This window comes from Zootermopsis nevadensis, unplaced genomic scaffold (genome assembly GCF_977971745.1).
Source record: "Zootermopsis nevadensis isolate Lab colony 2312 unplaced genomic scaffold, Znev_1.0 Znev_ptg000002l, whole genome shotgun sequence".
In the NCBI taxonomy this organism is placed as follows: domain Eukaryota; kingdom Metazoa; phylum Arthropoda; class Insecta; order Blattodea; family Termopsidae; genus Zootermopsis; species Zootermopsis nevadensis.
This window is the reverse complement of record NW_028259134.1, coordinates 1,230,786-1,245,782: the sequence shown is the minus strand read 5'-3', so window position 1 is coordinate 1,245,782 and position 14,997 is coordinate 1,230,786. Positions and strand designations below refer to the sequence as shown.

The following is a 14,997-nucleotide window of genomic DNA, read 5'->3' as shown; positions in this document are numbered from 1 at the left end:
TAAATCAATTTACAATAAATGATTAAGGATTAGATCAAATTAAAGACAAACATAATAGAATAGTTAGTGTCAAATTGTTAACCCAGCATTATTTAAATGGCCATTAGATCTTTCTTAACTTTTTATTAATGAGAAAAATTTGATAATGATATTAATTAATAATAATCGTATGCCTAATAATAATATGTTATATGTTTTAGCGGAGCATTTTACAAAGAGGAAAAGCTCAGTGAAATCTTCGCCTGCGATATGCTACCCGCGCGCCAAAAGACGTCCACTACGCTCCGTCAGCCATTATCAATTGAACAGATGACTTGGTTTCTACAGTTTAGTCCATTCATTCGCGCGCACATGCGCACTAGCAAATTTCAAGAAATTTACCTACGTCAGGGAAATTCTTACATTGGGAAAGGAAGTGTGACTCATAATCAGGATAGTTTGTCACACCTTATCATTTCCTGACATTAGGTTCTTCGAGCTCAAGCAATGGAAGTTTAAGGTTTGATACGGAAGTGACGAGTACTTTGTGTTCTGCTAAGATCCTGTCCAGGAACGAGGAAAACCACGCCGAACAGCTGCTCCTGCCGTCGGAATTGGAATGAGTCAGATGCGGTTCATCGCCTATCCCCTCCAAGGACACAAACTTTCGTTGTATACTCAATACTTATTACACGCGCCTGGTGTTAAAACATGTAACTACAGGATGTAACGTCACAGTTCTGATGAAACACGTGACCTTTGACGAAAGATGAGGTACGAGGATGTTGATGAATAATAATCTTCTGGGTTGTAATGCCTTTTGATCTGAAAGGGAGGAACATAGGGCCTCCTCCATCTTCAGTGTTCAGTCCAACGTTTAGGAAGAACAAACTACCTCAATCTTTAAGGTTCAGGTCTGAAGATGAAGGCAGTATGTTCTTCCGGCGTTATAACTCAGAAGACCAACATCTACAAACTTGGAGTAGTTTACTGAGCACCTGAAGGAGTTACCTCTAGCCTAACCTAACCTAACCTAACCTAACCTAACCTAACCTAACCTAACCTAACCTAACCTAACCTAACCTAACCTAACCTAACCTAACCTAACCTAACCTAACCGTTACTAACCTAACCCAACCTAACCTAACCTAACCTAACCTAACCTAACCTAACCTAACCTAACCTAACCTAACCTAACCTAACCTAACCTAACCTAACCTAACCTAACCTAACCTAACCTAACCTAACCTAACCTAACCTAACCTAACCTAACCTAACCTAACCTAACCTAACCTAACCTAACCTAACCTAACCTAACCTAACCTAACCTAACCTAACCGTTACTAACCTAACCCAACCTAACCTAACCTAACCTAACCTAACCTAACCTAACCTAACCTAACCTAACCTAACCTAACCTAACCTAACCTAACCTAACCTAACCTAACCTAACCTAACCTAACCTAACCTAACCTAACCGTTACTAACCTAACCCAACCTAACCTAACCTAACCTAACCTAACCTAACCTAACCTAACCTAACCTAACCTAACCTAACCTAACCTAACCTAACCTAACCTAACCTAACCTAACCTAACCGTTACTAACCTAACCCAACCTATACAAATCCAACATAACCTAACCTAACCTAACGGTGTTACAACCCAAAAGACAGCCATCTTGCTACTCATCGCCTTGAGAACCTTAAAACCTAATTAAATAGTTAATCCACTAGTTAAGTAGCTACTTGTTATATCTATAACAGTTCATAATTCTAGGGTTCAACACATTAAAACCATAACCAGTAATAAAATATGGTTCTCAGTCACTAATAACCTCGAACCCAACAACTTAAATAGTCCTATTAAAGATCAATCTTAATGGTGTCCTCTGTCTCTTTCTTGGTCTTGCAACTGGTTGCTTTTCAAAACGTTTGTTGTCTACGAGCTCCAAGTAACAATTACTACGAAAGTGGAAGGCAATAATCTCATAGAGAATAAAATATATTTTTAAGCTATCTTAAACTACCTGACTTCATTGCTCAAACAATGCTACCACACCTGCAAAATTAAAGAAGTTATACGTTATGAAGGGCTTACTAAGCCAGATCAAAGTACATACTTAGGTCTTTTTCATCCTTCTTAGCTTCGAATACATTTCTAATAACTTTAAAGCACCTTAAAGTAAGACACCACTGTTTCATGGACATAAAAAGGAAAGATTATTACTTTATATAGGCCTACAGCATTGTACGTTAAGACAAGAATCGTCTTAGAAAGCAGACGAGATGACAGTTTTATCGTAACAAACGTTTCTAATAAATAATAAACTTCGCTCCTTTTCTCTGCTTAAATTTCGAAAAAATTTTGGTTAATTTAATTTTTGCCTAAAAATCTTTAATATTTAGATTAAAGCATGAATTGAAAGCCTTATTCGAAGCAAAAATACTGGAGCCGCCACTGAGCACAGCCTCTTCGCTGTTTCAGACATCCGAACATGTCCACGTCGCTGTCAGAAGAACACTTGCCGATCGTCCCTCAGCCATCCACTGCAGAAGATACATTTCTCGCTATTGGCACGTGGCGTCTTTGACTTCTCGCTCTAATGGTGCTGGCGGCCTGTTCCCGGGATCGCCTCCCATCTGCCTCTCGTCTTGTGCTCGCAAAATCAGTTGCACAAACCTCGTGCAGGTCCGGCTTAGACACAGGCCACACACCTGAGCTACAAAATTGTTTTACCGCGACTGAGTGAACAGAATTCCTGCTTTGTGGCCGGAGGCATCGACGCTGTCCAGAACAGCGGGCATCCTGATTAAAGTTTCCGTGGTTTTCCTCAACGCCATCAAAAATTTTGGGATAGCAACTGAAACCCTGTGGACTCTTTCAAATTTATCATTCAAAAATTTCTTCGTATTACACTCTGTGATGTTAAAGAGAACAAGTTAGGTTATGCAAGCTTAGCTAAGACATTCTAGCGCGTTCGCCAGGATTCTAAATTGTACTTTATAAATGGAGAGTGACGTCAGAGCTATTTGAGGCCTTGACCTCTGCGTAAGTTAGGTTTTCATTTGCGTGATGACGTAACGGAGGATTCCCCATCCAGGTGCGTAGTTGGCTTTGAGATTTCCACGTGAAGATTTCAAAGGAAACCTAACCTAACGTAACGTAACGTAACCTAACCTAACCTAACCTAACCTAACCCAACCTAATCTTACCTAACCTAACCTAACCTAACCTAACCCAACCCAACCCAACCTAACCTTACCTAACCTAACCTAACCTATCCTATCCTAACCTAACCTAACCTAACCTAACCTAACCTAACCTAACCTAAGCTAACCTAACCTAATTGTGGCAAGCAATATCTTCAGAGGATTCCCCACTCAGCTACTTCCATGAATAAAATTTCATGTTGATCTTTAAGGAAATTGCTCGTCACTTTGTCTTATTTTAAACAAATGTGGGATGAGTGGACAAATTAGAGAAGAAAAATCCAGAACTTAAAATGTTACGTAAATCCATTCAGCCATTAAAGAATTGTTACATGCGGACAGGCAGATAGACAAGGCGTAGATAACAGACGAACATTTACAAATTTAAATTGTGAACGCGCCCAAATTTCAATAAAATATGAATTGCTAGCCGGAAAGAAAATATTAAAATCTGTACCGTTGTGTGTCACATTTGCACACGATAGACCTACTAATATGATTAACACAGCGTTAATAATTAGGAAAGAACGAAGTCTATAGAAATTTAATAACTTCACTGGCAGAATTAATAAAACCAACGGAATATGGATTTGTTAGTTACAAAGTAGGGATTACGTAGTTCTAGAGACAAGCGTTTTTATTAACAAAAAAGTGAATTACTTCAGGCGAATTACATGTCTTTCGCATCACGTGGGTACCTTACACCTTATAGTGGAGTTAGGACTTGAAAAATTAATGTGAGTTCGAGTTACCTAAATAGACGAAAAATTGTTGCCAAGTGACATTGGCAGTCGGCGTGATTAATTCTCGTATTCTTTGAGTGACGCGCCACTGTTTGTACGCGAGGTGACTAATCGTGCGTCATCCCGTCTCCTTCCAGACAGACACACGTTTATCCCGGTTAAATATTTACTTACAGTCCCAAAGTAATTCCCAACAAACATATGGATAAAGAATCTGTTTACATCATAAAAAAAAAATATAAGCCTAAATTTGTTCTTGTGAGCATAAAACCACGCCATGAAGGCACGCAGAGGGCCTGGATGAAACCTCCGTCTATTCTTGGTCATGGCACTGAGTGTCGAATGTTCACCTTCGTCTAATGGTAAATAAACCCCGATTAATATTTGAGAGGAAAATCACGTCACGTAGGGGATTATTTGATAATAAAAAAGTAATCTCACAAATATGGCGTGTGAGAATAGGGATAGGATTAATCTGGCTCAGGCTAGGGTCCAATGGCAAACTCTGACTTCAATAAGACGAGGTGTGAGGTTTCCTGACTCAGCGGACCAACTATCAGCTTCTAAAGGAAGAACACTGCTCCATGCAGTTGCTTCGTATGCAGGTATAGACGTTTGCAGGCTAAGCTGAGAAACGTGAAACGCAGGTGTTTATAGCCTAGTTTCTGCTCGTAGATCTGGGAGCAGAGTCCATCAAAGGAAACCTAGTTCCGTAATGCGCAGATTTGGTTGATGGACACAGTCCGAAAGAACAATTTTACGTTATTAAAACTGATGGTCCCTATGGATTCTGCCTGTTGTTTTGTATGGGTGCGAAACATGGTCTCTCACTCAGAGGGAGGAACACAGATTGCAGGTGTATGAGAATCGGGTGTTGAGGAGGATATTTGGGCCTAGGAGAGAAGACGATGGGGCGTGGAGAAAACTGCATAATGACGAACTTAAAAATCTGTACTCCTCCCCCAGTATTGTCAGGGTGATTAAGTCGAGAAGATGAGATGGGCAGGGCATGTAGCGCGCATGGATGGGACAAAAGGTGTGCACCGGGTATTGGTTGGGAAGCCTGAGGGGAAGAGACCTCTGGGGAGACCTAGACGTAGATGGGATGATAATCTCAGGCGGGATCTATGGGAGATAGGAGTCGAAGGAGACTGGATTTTGTTGGCCCAGGACAGGGTCCGGTGGAGGGCTTTGGTTAATTCGGTGATGAACCTTCGTGTTCGCTAAGCCATCTGGTTGGTTGGGTCCACTATTTGGGAAGCCTGAGAGGAAGAGACCCCTGGGGAGACCTAGACGTAGATGGGAGGATAATCTCAGGCGGGATCTATGGGAGATAGGAGTTGAAGGAGACTGGATTTTGTTGGCCCAGGACAGGGTCCGGTGGAGGGCTTTGGTTAATTCGGTGATGAACCTTCGTGTTCGCTAAGCCATCTGGTTGGTTGGGTCCACTATTTGGGAAGCCTGAGAGGAAGAGACCCCTGGGGAGACCTAGACGTAGATGGGAGGATAATCTCAGGCGGGATCTATGGGAGATAGGAGTTGAAGGAGACTGGATTTTGTTGGCCCAGGACAGGGTCCGGTGGAGGGCTTTGGTTAATTCGGTGATGAACCTTCGGGTTCGGTAAGCCATCTGGTTGGTTGGGTCCACTATTTGGGAAGCCTGAGAGGAAGAGACCCCTGGGGAGACCTAGACGTAGATGGGAGGATAATCTCAGGCGGGATCTATGGGAGATAGGAGTTGAAGGAGACTGGATTTTGTTGGCCCAGGACAGGGTCCGGTGGAGGGCTTTGGTTAATTCGGTGATGAACCTTCGTGTTCGCTAAGCCATCTGGTTGGTTGGGTCCACTATTTGGGAAGCCTGAGAGGAAGAGACCCCTGGGGAGACCTAGACGTAGATGGGAGGATAATCTCAGGCGGGATCTATGGGAGATAGGAGTTGAAGGAGACTGGATTTTGTTGGCCCAGGACAGGGTCCGGTGGAGGGCTTTGGTTAATTCGGTGATGAACCTTCGGGTTCGGTAAGCCATCTGGTTGGTTGGGTCCACTATTTGGGAAGCCTGAGAGGAAGAGACCCCTGGGGAGACCTAGACGTAGATGGGAGGATAATCTCAGGCGGGATCTATGGGAGATAGGAGTTGAAGGAGACTGGATTTTGTTGGCCCAGGACAGGGTCCGGTGGAGGGCTTTGGTTAATTCGGTGATGAACCTTCGGGTTCGGTAAGCCATCTGGTTGGTTGGGTCCACTATTTGGGAAGCCTGAGAGGAAGAGACCCCTGGGGAGACCTAGACGTAGATGGGAGGATAATCTCAGGCGGGATCTATGGGAGATAGGAGTTGAAGGAGACTGGATTTTGTTGGCCCAGGACAGGGTCCGGTGGAGGGCTTTGGTTAATTCGGTGATGAACCTTCGGGTTCGGTAAGCCATCTGGTTGGTTGGGTCCACTATTTGGGAAGCCTGAGAGGAAGAGACCCCTGGGGAGACCTAGACGTAGATGGGAGGATAATCTCAGGCGGGATCTATGGGAGATAGGAGTTGAAGGAGACTGGATTTTGTTGGCCCAGGACAGGGTCCGGTGGAGGGCTTTGGTTAATTCGGTGATGAACCTTCGTGTTCGCTAAGCCATCTGGTTGGTTGGGTCCACTATTTGGGAAGCCTGAGGGGAAGAGACCGCTGGGGAGACCTAGACGTAGATGGGAGGATAATCTCAGGCGGGAGATAGGAGTTGAAGGAGACTTTGTTGGCCCAGGACAGGGCTTTGGTTAATTCGGTGATGAACCTTCGGGTTCGGTAAGCCATCTACTTAGTTAGACTCTATGGCACTTCAGCTCACACGGAGCAGCAGTCCCCCTGTAATTATACAACCAGGTGAGCCTTGATCTTCATCTCGTGACCCGGCCACTGTAAAGTGAAGGACGTCATGACGAGAACTCCTTATTAGCAATTAGCATTTCACCTAAAAAAAAGACCGGGTCTTTTAATTGGCATTGGCCTCCTGACACCTTAGGAGCTGAACTTTGTACACAAGTCTCCGATTATAATCGGAGACTTTTACTACAGCTCTGCCCTGTAGTGGGTGATGTATTGTTTTAAAAGCTTTGCCAGCTGATCTGCTACGTAGTTCAACGTTCCTACGAAAATAAGAGAATACCTTGAAATACAAGGACTTTCTCATTGAAATACAGACAAACCTTGTCCCTTAGGTACACAGTGCAGCAGCTATTTTCGAAATACATTTTGTTTTTAACACGTACTAAATGTATTATATAATTTTATTGTTAGAGATGATCTATATATTTTACGACAGCGTCTTTCGAATGATGTATGAAGATCCCAAAATGGTATTTTTGTCTAAGTTCCCTGATGTCATGTTCGCCCGGAATGTTGGCCAAATATTTTCTGAGGGACCTGGAGACAGTTCCAGTCGCTCCTATAATTATTGGGATTACTTTTTCTTTCATTTTCCACATTCGCTGTATTTCAATGAGAAGGTCCGTGTATTTCAAGATCTTCTACGCTACCTTCTTAATCACATTCCTGTCAGTCGGTATTTCTATATCAATTAAGAGACAAGTTCAATTTTTGTTTCGGATTATAATATCTGGTTTGTTAATTGGTTATTATTATTATTATTTCTGTGATTTTAATATTAAGCACAGCAATTATAATTGTAACGAAAGTCAGCTGATTCTCGGGGTCAGCCATTAGGAGGTGTTCACTCACCGCGATTAAGAAGACACACCTGTGACATTGTTCACATGCTGACGTCAGCTAATTCCGAGGTGCGAGATGAGAAGGGGGTGTGGCCAGCAGACACAGCCTGTCCAAGGAGCATCCAATGGCAGGTGTATCTGTGGCCTTTTCCAAACAGGAATTTCAGCTATGCCAAAAGGTTTTCGTGCAATTAGCTGTCGGATATATTTGCGTGTCATCTGTCTGCGCCCCGAACATCGGTTCCTCGTCAGCGCGAATGAATATTAATCGACAAAAAAAAAAAACAATGGACGGAGCTGAAAGTCTACTCTACGATCAGACTTATTCGAAAGCTCACAGCAGTTCAATTGATCAAGAATTTTCCCCATATTTTAAGGAAACAAAAGATTCAAGATGGCTGTCCTTTGCATTATTTCGCCTTGTAGCCTGGTAGAAATTTACCGACGTTTCAGAGATAGTTGCTGCCCTAATTATCACTCCTATTAGGCTACAAGGTTCAATGACCCAGAAGAAAACCATCTTGATTCTTGTGGGAATCTAAAATCTCAACCACAAAGTTCACGAGTCAACGCTAACTTTGAGCAGATTCTGAAGACGGAAGCGATTTTTTACTCCGAAACATTGACATACACTTACAAGGCTACATGATTACAACCAAAAAGAGAAGAAGTATTATGTTTAATGTGAGGTTCAAACGATTTGCAACCCTATAAATGCAAAATAAATTTTTGCTCACCGAAGACTGACGAATCCACGGTCTTGATAAAATATTTGCGGTAGGGAAGATGGTTTTATAAATTCTGATTAGAACCGTTATTACTTGACTTTTGTAGCTCTAATTGAATTCAGCGTGGATCTACATAAGTCTTAGCAAAGCTCATAGTAATTTCTGGGCAACTGGAATCTGATTCGAAGTAGACCTGTAATCAAAGTTTTCATTAAACCTTTCCTCGCGACGAAGGACAGGGTGGTAGCTTTACAAATGAACATTTGATTTACCTACATGTAAGCCACAATACATTAACTGAGTAACTTAAAAGACCCACTCTCGGGTTTTCTAACGTGAGATTTAGTCGGAGCCGAATTTATATTTTGAACAAGTGAAAAGTCCAGAAAACATCCCACTCGTACAGACAGACACACACACTAAAGTATTTTATTTTAGGTTAACGTAAAGAATTTCATGATGTCTAATATAAGCCTACTTAATCTTTGCGACTCATTATTTTAGCTTACTTTGCGTAGTTACTCATAATTGTTTTGTTAACATATTGGAGTGAATGTAGAAGAGAAGAATGTTTGTACAGCGTAATAAACGCCTCATCCTGTAATTAAGTAGGCTCAAAAAGTTGTAAAATGCCTATCTCAGATCTGATGTACGTCTAAACGGAAGAATGAACTTGATGAGATAAAACCAAAAGTTGAGGTCAGATGCATTATAGAAATGTGTAGTCTATTGCAGTAGTATTCAAGCTTTTTTGTTCGCGTACCCCCAGATATAATTTCTCTTCAACTTTGTACCCCCAAAGTTGTTGGTGTATAATTCAAGTTATACGTAGTATATAATCTACATCTAAAAAAAAATTAAATAAATTACATTACTGATTATTCAGTGTTTATCATAAAATATATTTTTTTAAATTTCACGTACCCCCTAAGATGTCTTCGCGTACCCCCAGGTTAAATACCACTAGTCTATTGTGTAGGGTCTATTAAGAGTCTTAAATGTAGTCTGTCTAAGAGTTATGAGCCATACGAACTCGATGTGAATTACAATTTATTAATGAGTTACATAAAATAACACGTTAATGGTTCATATGTCGGCGCTGTGTTCGTGGAACTACCGATAACAACCTTGTACTACTCTCTATTGATGAGCTGTTTAACATCGATTATTCAGACATTGCCTTGTTAAATTGTCCGTCTAACTCAAGTTTGCGTCTTAGCATATACACGAATTGGCTACATTTTCTTTGATAAATTAACTACATTATGGTCATAGCCAGGAGCACATAGCGTGTGTAACATATGAGGGAAGGAAAGTCTTGAGAACTGCAGCCTATTACTTAATATCCATGAATAAATGGAGGTTCCAACTGGCGTGCATGGGTGTCCATAACAGATCTACCTGTCTGAGAGCAGTCTGTAACAACTTAATCTACGCCTAGTTCTGACTAATATGTTTTTGTCTCAGACGTGACCAGAATGTCAATGGAGGTTCATGAATCAAGCTACCCACGCGATTTTGCGCACGTCGAAAGAGGATATTGTTTCGACATTACTGCTAACTAAATACATAACGATTAATTACCACCGATTGTCTAGCGTGAGGAATTTTATCAGATATGACTCCAGGTCCTCGAGGCGACGGACGAAGAGTCCACCAGACTACAAGCCGCTACGACGCAGAAGACTGCCATTTTTAGCTGAGATTCTGATTCCCTGCTATTTCACCACTGTGTGTCTCTGGGTGGATAATCACAGAAGCTTGTAAATGCAATCTACGTCATTGAATGGAATCAGATTTACGCAAAGTGTCACTCTGTTATCCTAACATTCATTTTAATATTATACTACAATCTTCTGTAGCATTATCTGGTTGTTTCATTCGTTGAAGTTGCCAGACTAAAAATTTTGTGTGCACTGTTTATTTCATCTAAGATACGAGGCTTACACGATCATTTTCATGTATCTTGATTAATAACCGTTGTATTATTAAGTGCAAAGAGAATGAATTTTGTTAGAGTAATTGCAGATTCACCTAAGAACAATATTGAGTCATTAAATCGGAAATATTAACTACAAAAATTAACGAGTAATGTCAGTTCTTTTATGATGTTAGACGTCCATTTTCGTTTTTCATTTATGTAGTTTATTTAACGATGTTTTTTAAGTAGCTTACACTACGTATCGTCGATCCATTATCGTGTTAAAAGAATTTATACCCTGATAAATCAGGTCGGATTAAACAAATTTCTGTGTCCCATGCCAAGAGTAACGCAGACTCACTCAGGTACCTGGAAAAAGTCTCCTTCGGGACCTAAAGATTCAGATATCTTTCCTAACACACGAAGAGGTCACGTGGTTAAGCATTCTGGAAGTGTTTCGCCTTGGGAACGGTTAGCATGACTCAGTTTTTCGTGGTTTTCCTCAGTCGCCAGAACAACGACACGACAGAATGACGCATTAGGCCACGACGGCTTCATTTCACATAATTTCCAATTTAATACTCGTTAATTAATCATTCTGGGGGGTTAAACGAGCTTATACGCAGGTGCGTTGATGCGAACGCCGAGTTCTTGTCCGGGGTACGAAGGCGCGTACTGTCGGACGAGGCGAGTCGGGTCGGGGGCGCAGGTTCTGTCCTGTCGCTCCGGTTCTCACCTGGAAGGGTCCACGTGTTTTGCGACTGTTCGAGCCTGCGCGCGCAGCCCCCTCGAAAATGCGCACACCTTGGTGGGGCCGTCCGCCTGGTCAGGTGACCAAGCGGGGATCCTCCCGTTGGTGGGCTCGTCCTCCGTGACAACTCCCCCTATCTCAGAGGAATCCCACTTGTGTCTCTCTGTCTCTGTCTCGCAGCCTCTCTCCCCCCGGCTCGTCCTTCGCCCCCCCTCCTCTGGAGCCACATCGGACACATCCTCAACCGGACCGAGAGGCAAACCAGTAGTGGGAATGTCGGAGGATAACGTCGCTGTCTCGTGGATTTGGTTTCAGGGGGGCTCTTCGTCTCATCGACAGAACCGAAGTACGTGTTCACGAAGAATCAGGGGGTTAAGCCAAATATAATTCCTAGTACCAATATAAAATTACGTATCGGTAGTTTTCGGGTAGATTCGGCTGATTTCGTGGGGGAGGAAATTTATTTAGTATCTTTCTACCCCCCCGCCACCCCTCGGCCCCTCGCCCTGCAGGACCTCCGGAGTGCATGTCCTCGGCTGTTAAATATTTTTTCTGCGATGCCTGTCGTCGGTCGCTGAGGAGCGGGCGAAGTCGTGTTACTCGAGTGGAACCGTTTGTCTGTGTGGTGCCTGCCGTCTCCATGTGACGGATGACCCGAGACTGACAATGAAGTGGTCCAGTGCACCTCTTGTGCTCGTGACCCTTGTGATGTCTCTCGTCACCCTCGCCGAAGAGGTGACTAGCAAGAACAAGGCAGGACGTGGACGGGGCAGCAAGTGGTGGTAGGTTCATAACTCTTTGTCCAGTGGCGGATCTCGACTCTCCTTTGTTCAACCTCTGATTTGAATTCATTGTTTAAGGTTCACTGATTTCCGCCACTGGTCTTTCACGTTTACTATTCAAATCTGTGATTTATTTTATAAGACAAACGATAGAATTACACTTTTTAATTTTTAATTTATCAGAATTTGGTTGTTTTTTTTTAAAGACGCATTTCTCCAATAGAAATTACTGACACCTGTTAACACTCTGAAGCTTAATTCTTAAGTTATATTCAGTCTTGCAACTTTGCAGTAATTAGTTTACCAAGTGATGATTATTCTCATCAAGACAGATAAGCATTACAGCAGGTCCAATGAACTTGCATATTTGGATCAAAATATTTTGGTTAAAGGTAAGGAATCCAGGCCTACGTATGCTTAAACTATCGAAACGTCCTATTACGAATTTAGGCGTAATATCATTTTTTTTATTCAGACATACCAAAAACTAATGTGAGGTAATATCATCGTTCAACGTGATTCTTACAGTAACATTTTAGCCATTCAAGAATTTACAGAAGTTTATTTTATAAATTTATTCGTATATTTTCATAATCTTTCTACCCCTTGTAAACATCGTTATTCGGCACGCTTAAACTTTAAATATTAATTATATATTAAATATTGTCCGTCTAATCACAATAAATTCTTATTAAATATTATTAAAATATTACAATAATTAACATTTAAAATATTAAATTATGTTCTTTACCGAAATATTCGATTTACATTAGACCATCATTTTTCATGTTTAATATATACTTATTATATCATAATATGACGCAACTTTACCATATTTTAAATATTAAGTGCCTTGAACTGACTTTAAGCCGAAAGTCTAATGTGAACATTTATTCTTCATGAATCGGTTCATTACAGAATCTACGAAGATATTTAAAACCAGTAACACAGGCGGAATATGTTGCTATTAAACACGTTTTGGTCAAAGTTTCACTTCTCGTGCGAGAACTTGGAATGCAGACGCCGTTTCGGCTAACGTGCTCAGATTCCTACCAGCCCGAAAGTTATCACAATTCACACCTGACACATTCTTCTGTCAGGTACTAATGCCTTTTGATTCAGCTCAAATTAATTCGAGTCTAAGCTACCAAACTCGTTTCGCATTGGTAAAAGCGATTCTTAGAGACAATGTTCTTGTGTATAGTCCTCCGCAAAACAAACTAGATCCACGCGGTGTGAACTAAAATTATGTTCGGTAATTTTATTTTGGTCAGTACAAAGTACACACGTTCCTATGACTAGTCATAGATACAGCTCTCTATGTGAAGTTGAAGAGAGATGTCCCTGAATTCCATCCAAGGTCCCTTGCAAGGTTAATAACATCTTGTAAACGAATGTACTGTGCTGTGTATTTTCTGTAAACGTATTAACATCGTTTTGTAAAAAAATTGTAGCAATATTTTTTGGGTTGAATTATTTATCTTTGCATAGCAAAAATCGATGTTCTTGTGATCTATGATGTAAAACGGATTACCGACATAATTTGCCTAAATTTATAATCAATTTAAATATATAGATTTATATCAAAGATAATTCATTTACCTTAGACCATCCATAAATAATGTTTTGAGCTCCGAAACGCACCTATTAAGATGTTCCGTCTTCTGGGTTGTTGCGTTGTGTAGTATGATAGAAGCTTACCGACGTTTCAGAGGTGGTTGCTGCCTCCGTCATCAAGGGGATCGCCCTATATTGAGTAAAAAACCACATAGCCTTGAGAACCTAGAATCTCACATAAAATATACCTACACATACACAGATCAAGCCGTTTGTCCGTCCGCGTAGGCTGTGGTGCGCCATTAAACAGACTGTAGTTGAAGTGATATTTTGAAAGAATCTAATAGGCATGTTACAACCCGTTCAGAGATTTACATTCATGTATGACTTGAGGTTCTCACAGCGGTGAGTATGAAGATATCCGTCTTCTGGGTTGTTGCGCTGTGTAGTCTGGTCGATGTTAACCAACGTTTCAGAGGTCATACTGCCTCCGTCATCAGGGCGATGACGCCCTGATGACGGAGGCAGTATGACCTCTGAAACGTTGGTTAACATCGACCAGACTACACAGCGCAATAACCCAGAAGACGGATATCTTCATTTACATTCATGTTTTCATGAAGGTCTCCTAACCTATAGACTTGATTTTATTCAGGCATAAGACATGTTTAGTGTACTGTCCAAATATAATATTTATAGATCTTAGTTTTGTGTGTGCGTGTGTGAACATTTTGGTATTATAGACGCGCGTTTTAAAGGTGTTAAATGTAAACAATTACGAAGTGAATCTTAATTACAGTCGCGGTATAAAAAAAACAGAATTTCCCCAATGTTTTACATTTTAAAATTTCTGAAATCGGGGTGTGTCTTAAAATCTAAAAAAAAAACCCCGTAATTATAACCTTCAGCCATTTGTTTATTTTCTCAGAAGTAATTAAAATCTCTAGCAGTCCATAAATGTCAGATTGTCGGAAGCTGCCTTCCATACAATGCGTTGTAGCCCTAGGCCGGCCCTCCTACAACAGATGTCACTAGCGTACGGATTTAAATAAGTTGAATAAAGAAAACATTAAGCCGGATTATCCCATAAGAATTAAAATTGTTTATCAGTAGCTAATATTTAGCCTTTCAAACTTGAAACATATACCGCTCTTAAGCTGAGAGACAGATGTACTTAATCCAATCTCCGGAAAGGACCGGAAATAGACAAGTCTAACGTAAAAATTAGTAATTTATAGACCCCTACTTCGCTGGTAAGGTATTGTTGAAGCAATTACGATGACGGATTTGCATAATTAGGCGGAGATTGACAATAGACCCTGCTGTTGTGAAAGAGCTACTAGGAAAATGGGTGTAGGTTCTGTAATATTAATGAGTTTACTGGGGGAATGGATTGTGTGAAGTTGACTGAAATCAGTAGGTTAATTTAGCTTAGCGATAAGCTCAGAAGCGTAATAGCGTATCTGTTAGCTTAAAACAGTGTTTCGATTCCCCTTCACAGTCATAAATACATCACGTTGAGGAGCCTTGTTCTTTAATATCCTATACTACGCTGCATATGAACAACATGTATAACACAATCTACTCGAATTGTTTCAAAATTTATCAACTTA

The 14,997-nt window shown here is 41.1% G+C and overlaps 2 protein-coding genes across 2 annotated transcripts in view; one reads left to right on the top strand and one right to left on the bottom strand.

Annotated features, from left to right (window-relative positions):
* Wnt4 (Wnt oncogene analog 4) overlaps nt 1-14,997 on the bottom strand; it is a 186,398-nt gene that overhangs the window by 69,215 nt on the left and 102,186 nt on the right. The gene's annotated exons all lie outside the window — the stretch shown is intronic.
* The window catches only part of wg (Wnt family member 1 wingless), a 60,068-nt gene continuing 56,362 nt past the window's right edge, over nt 11,292-14,997 (top strand). The window contains exon 1 of the mRNA XM_087357870.1: nt 11,292-11,827. Within this exon, the coding sequence (XP_087213996.1) occupies nt 11,712-11,827 (116 nt within the window). The 5' untranslated portion in view covers nt 11,292-11,711. The remainder of the gene's footprint in view (nt 11,828-14,997) is intronic.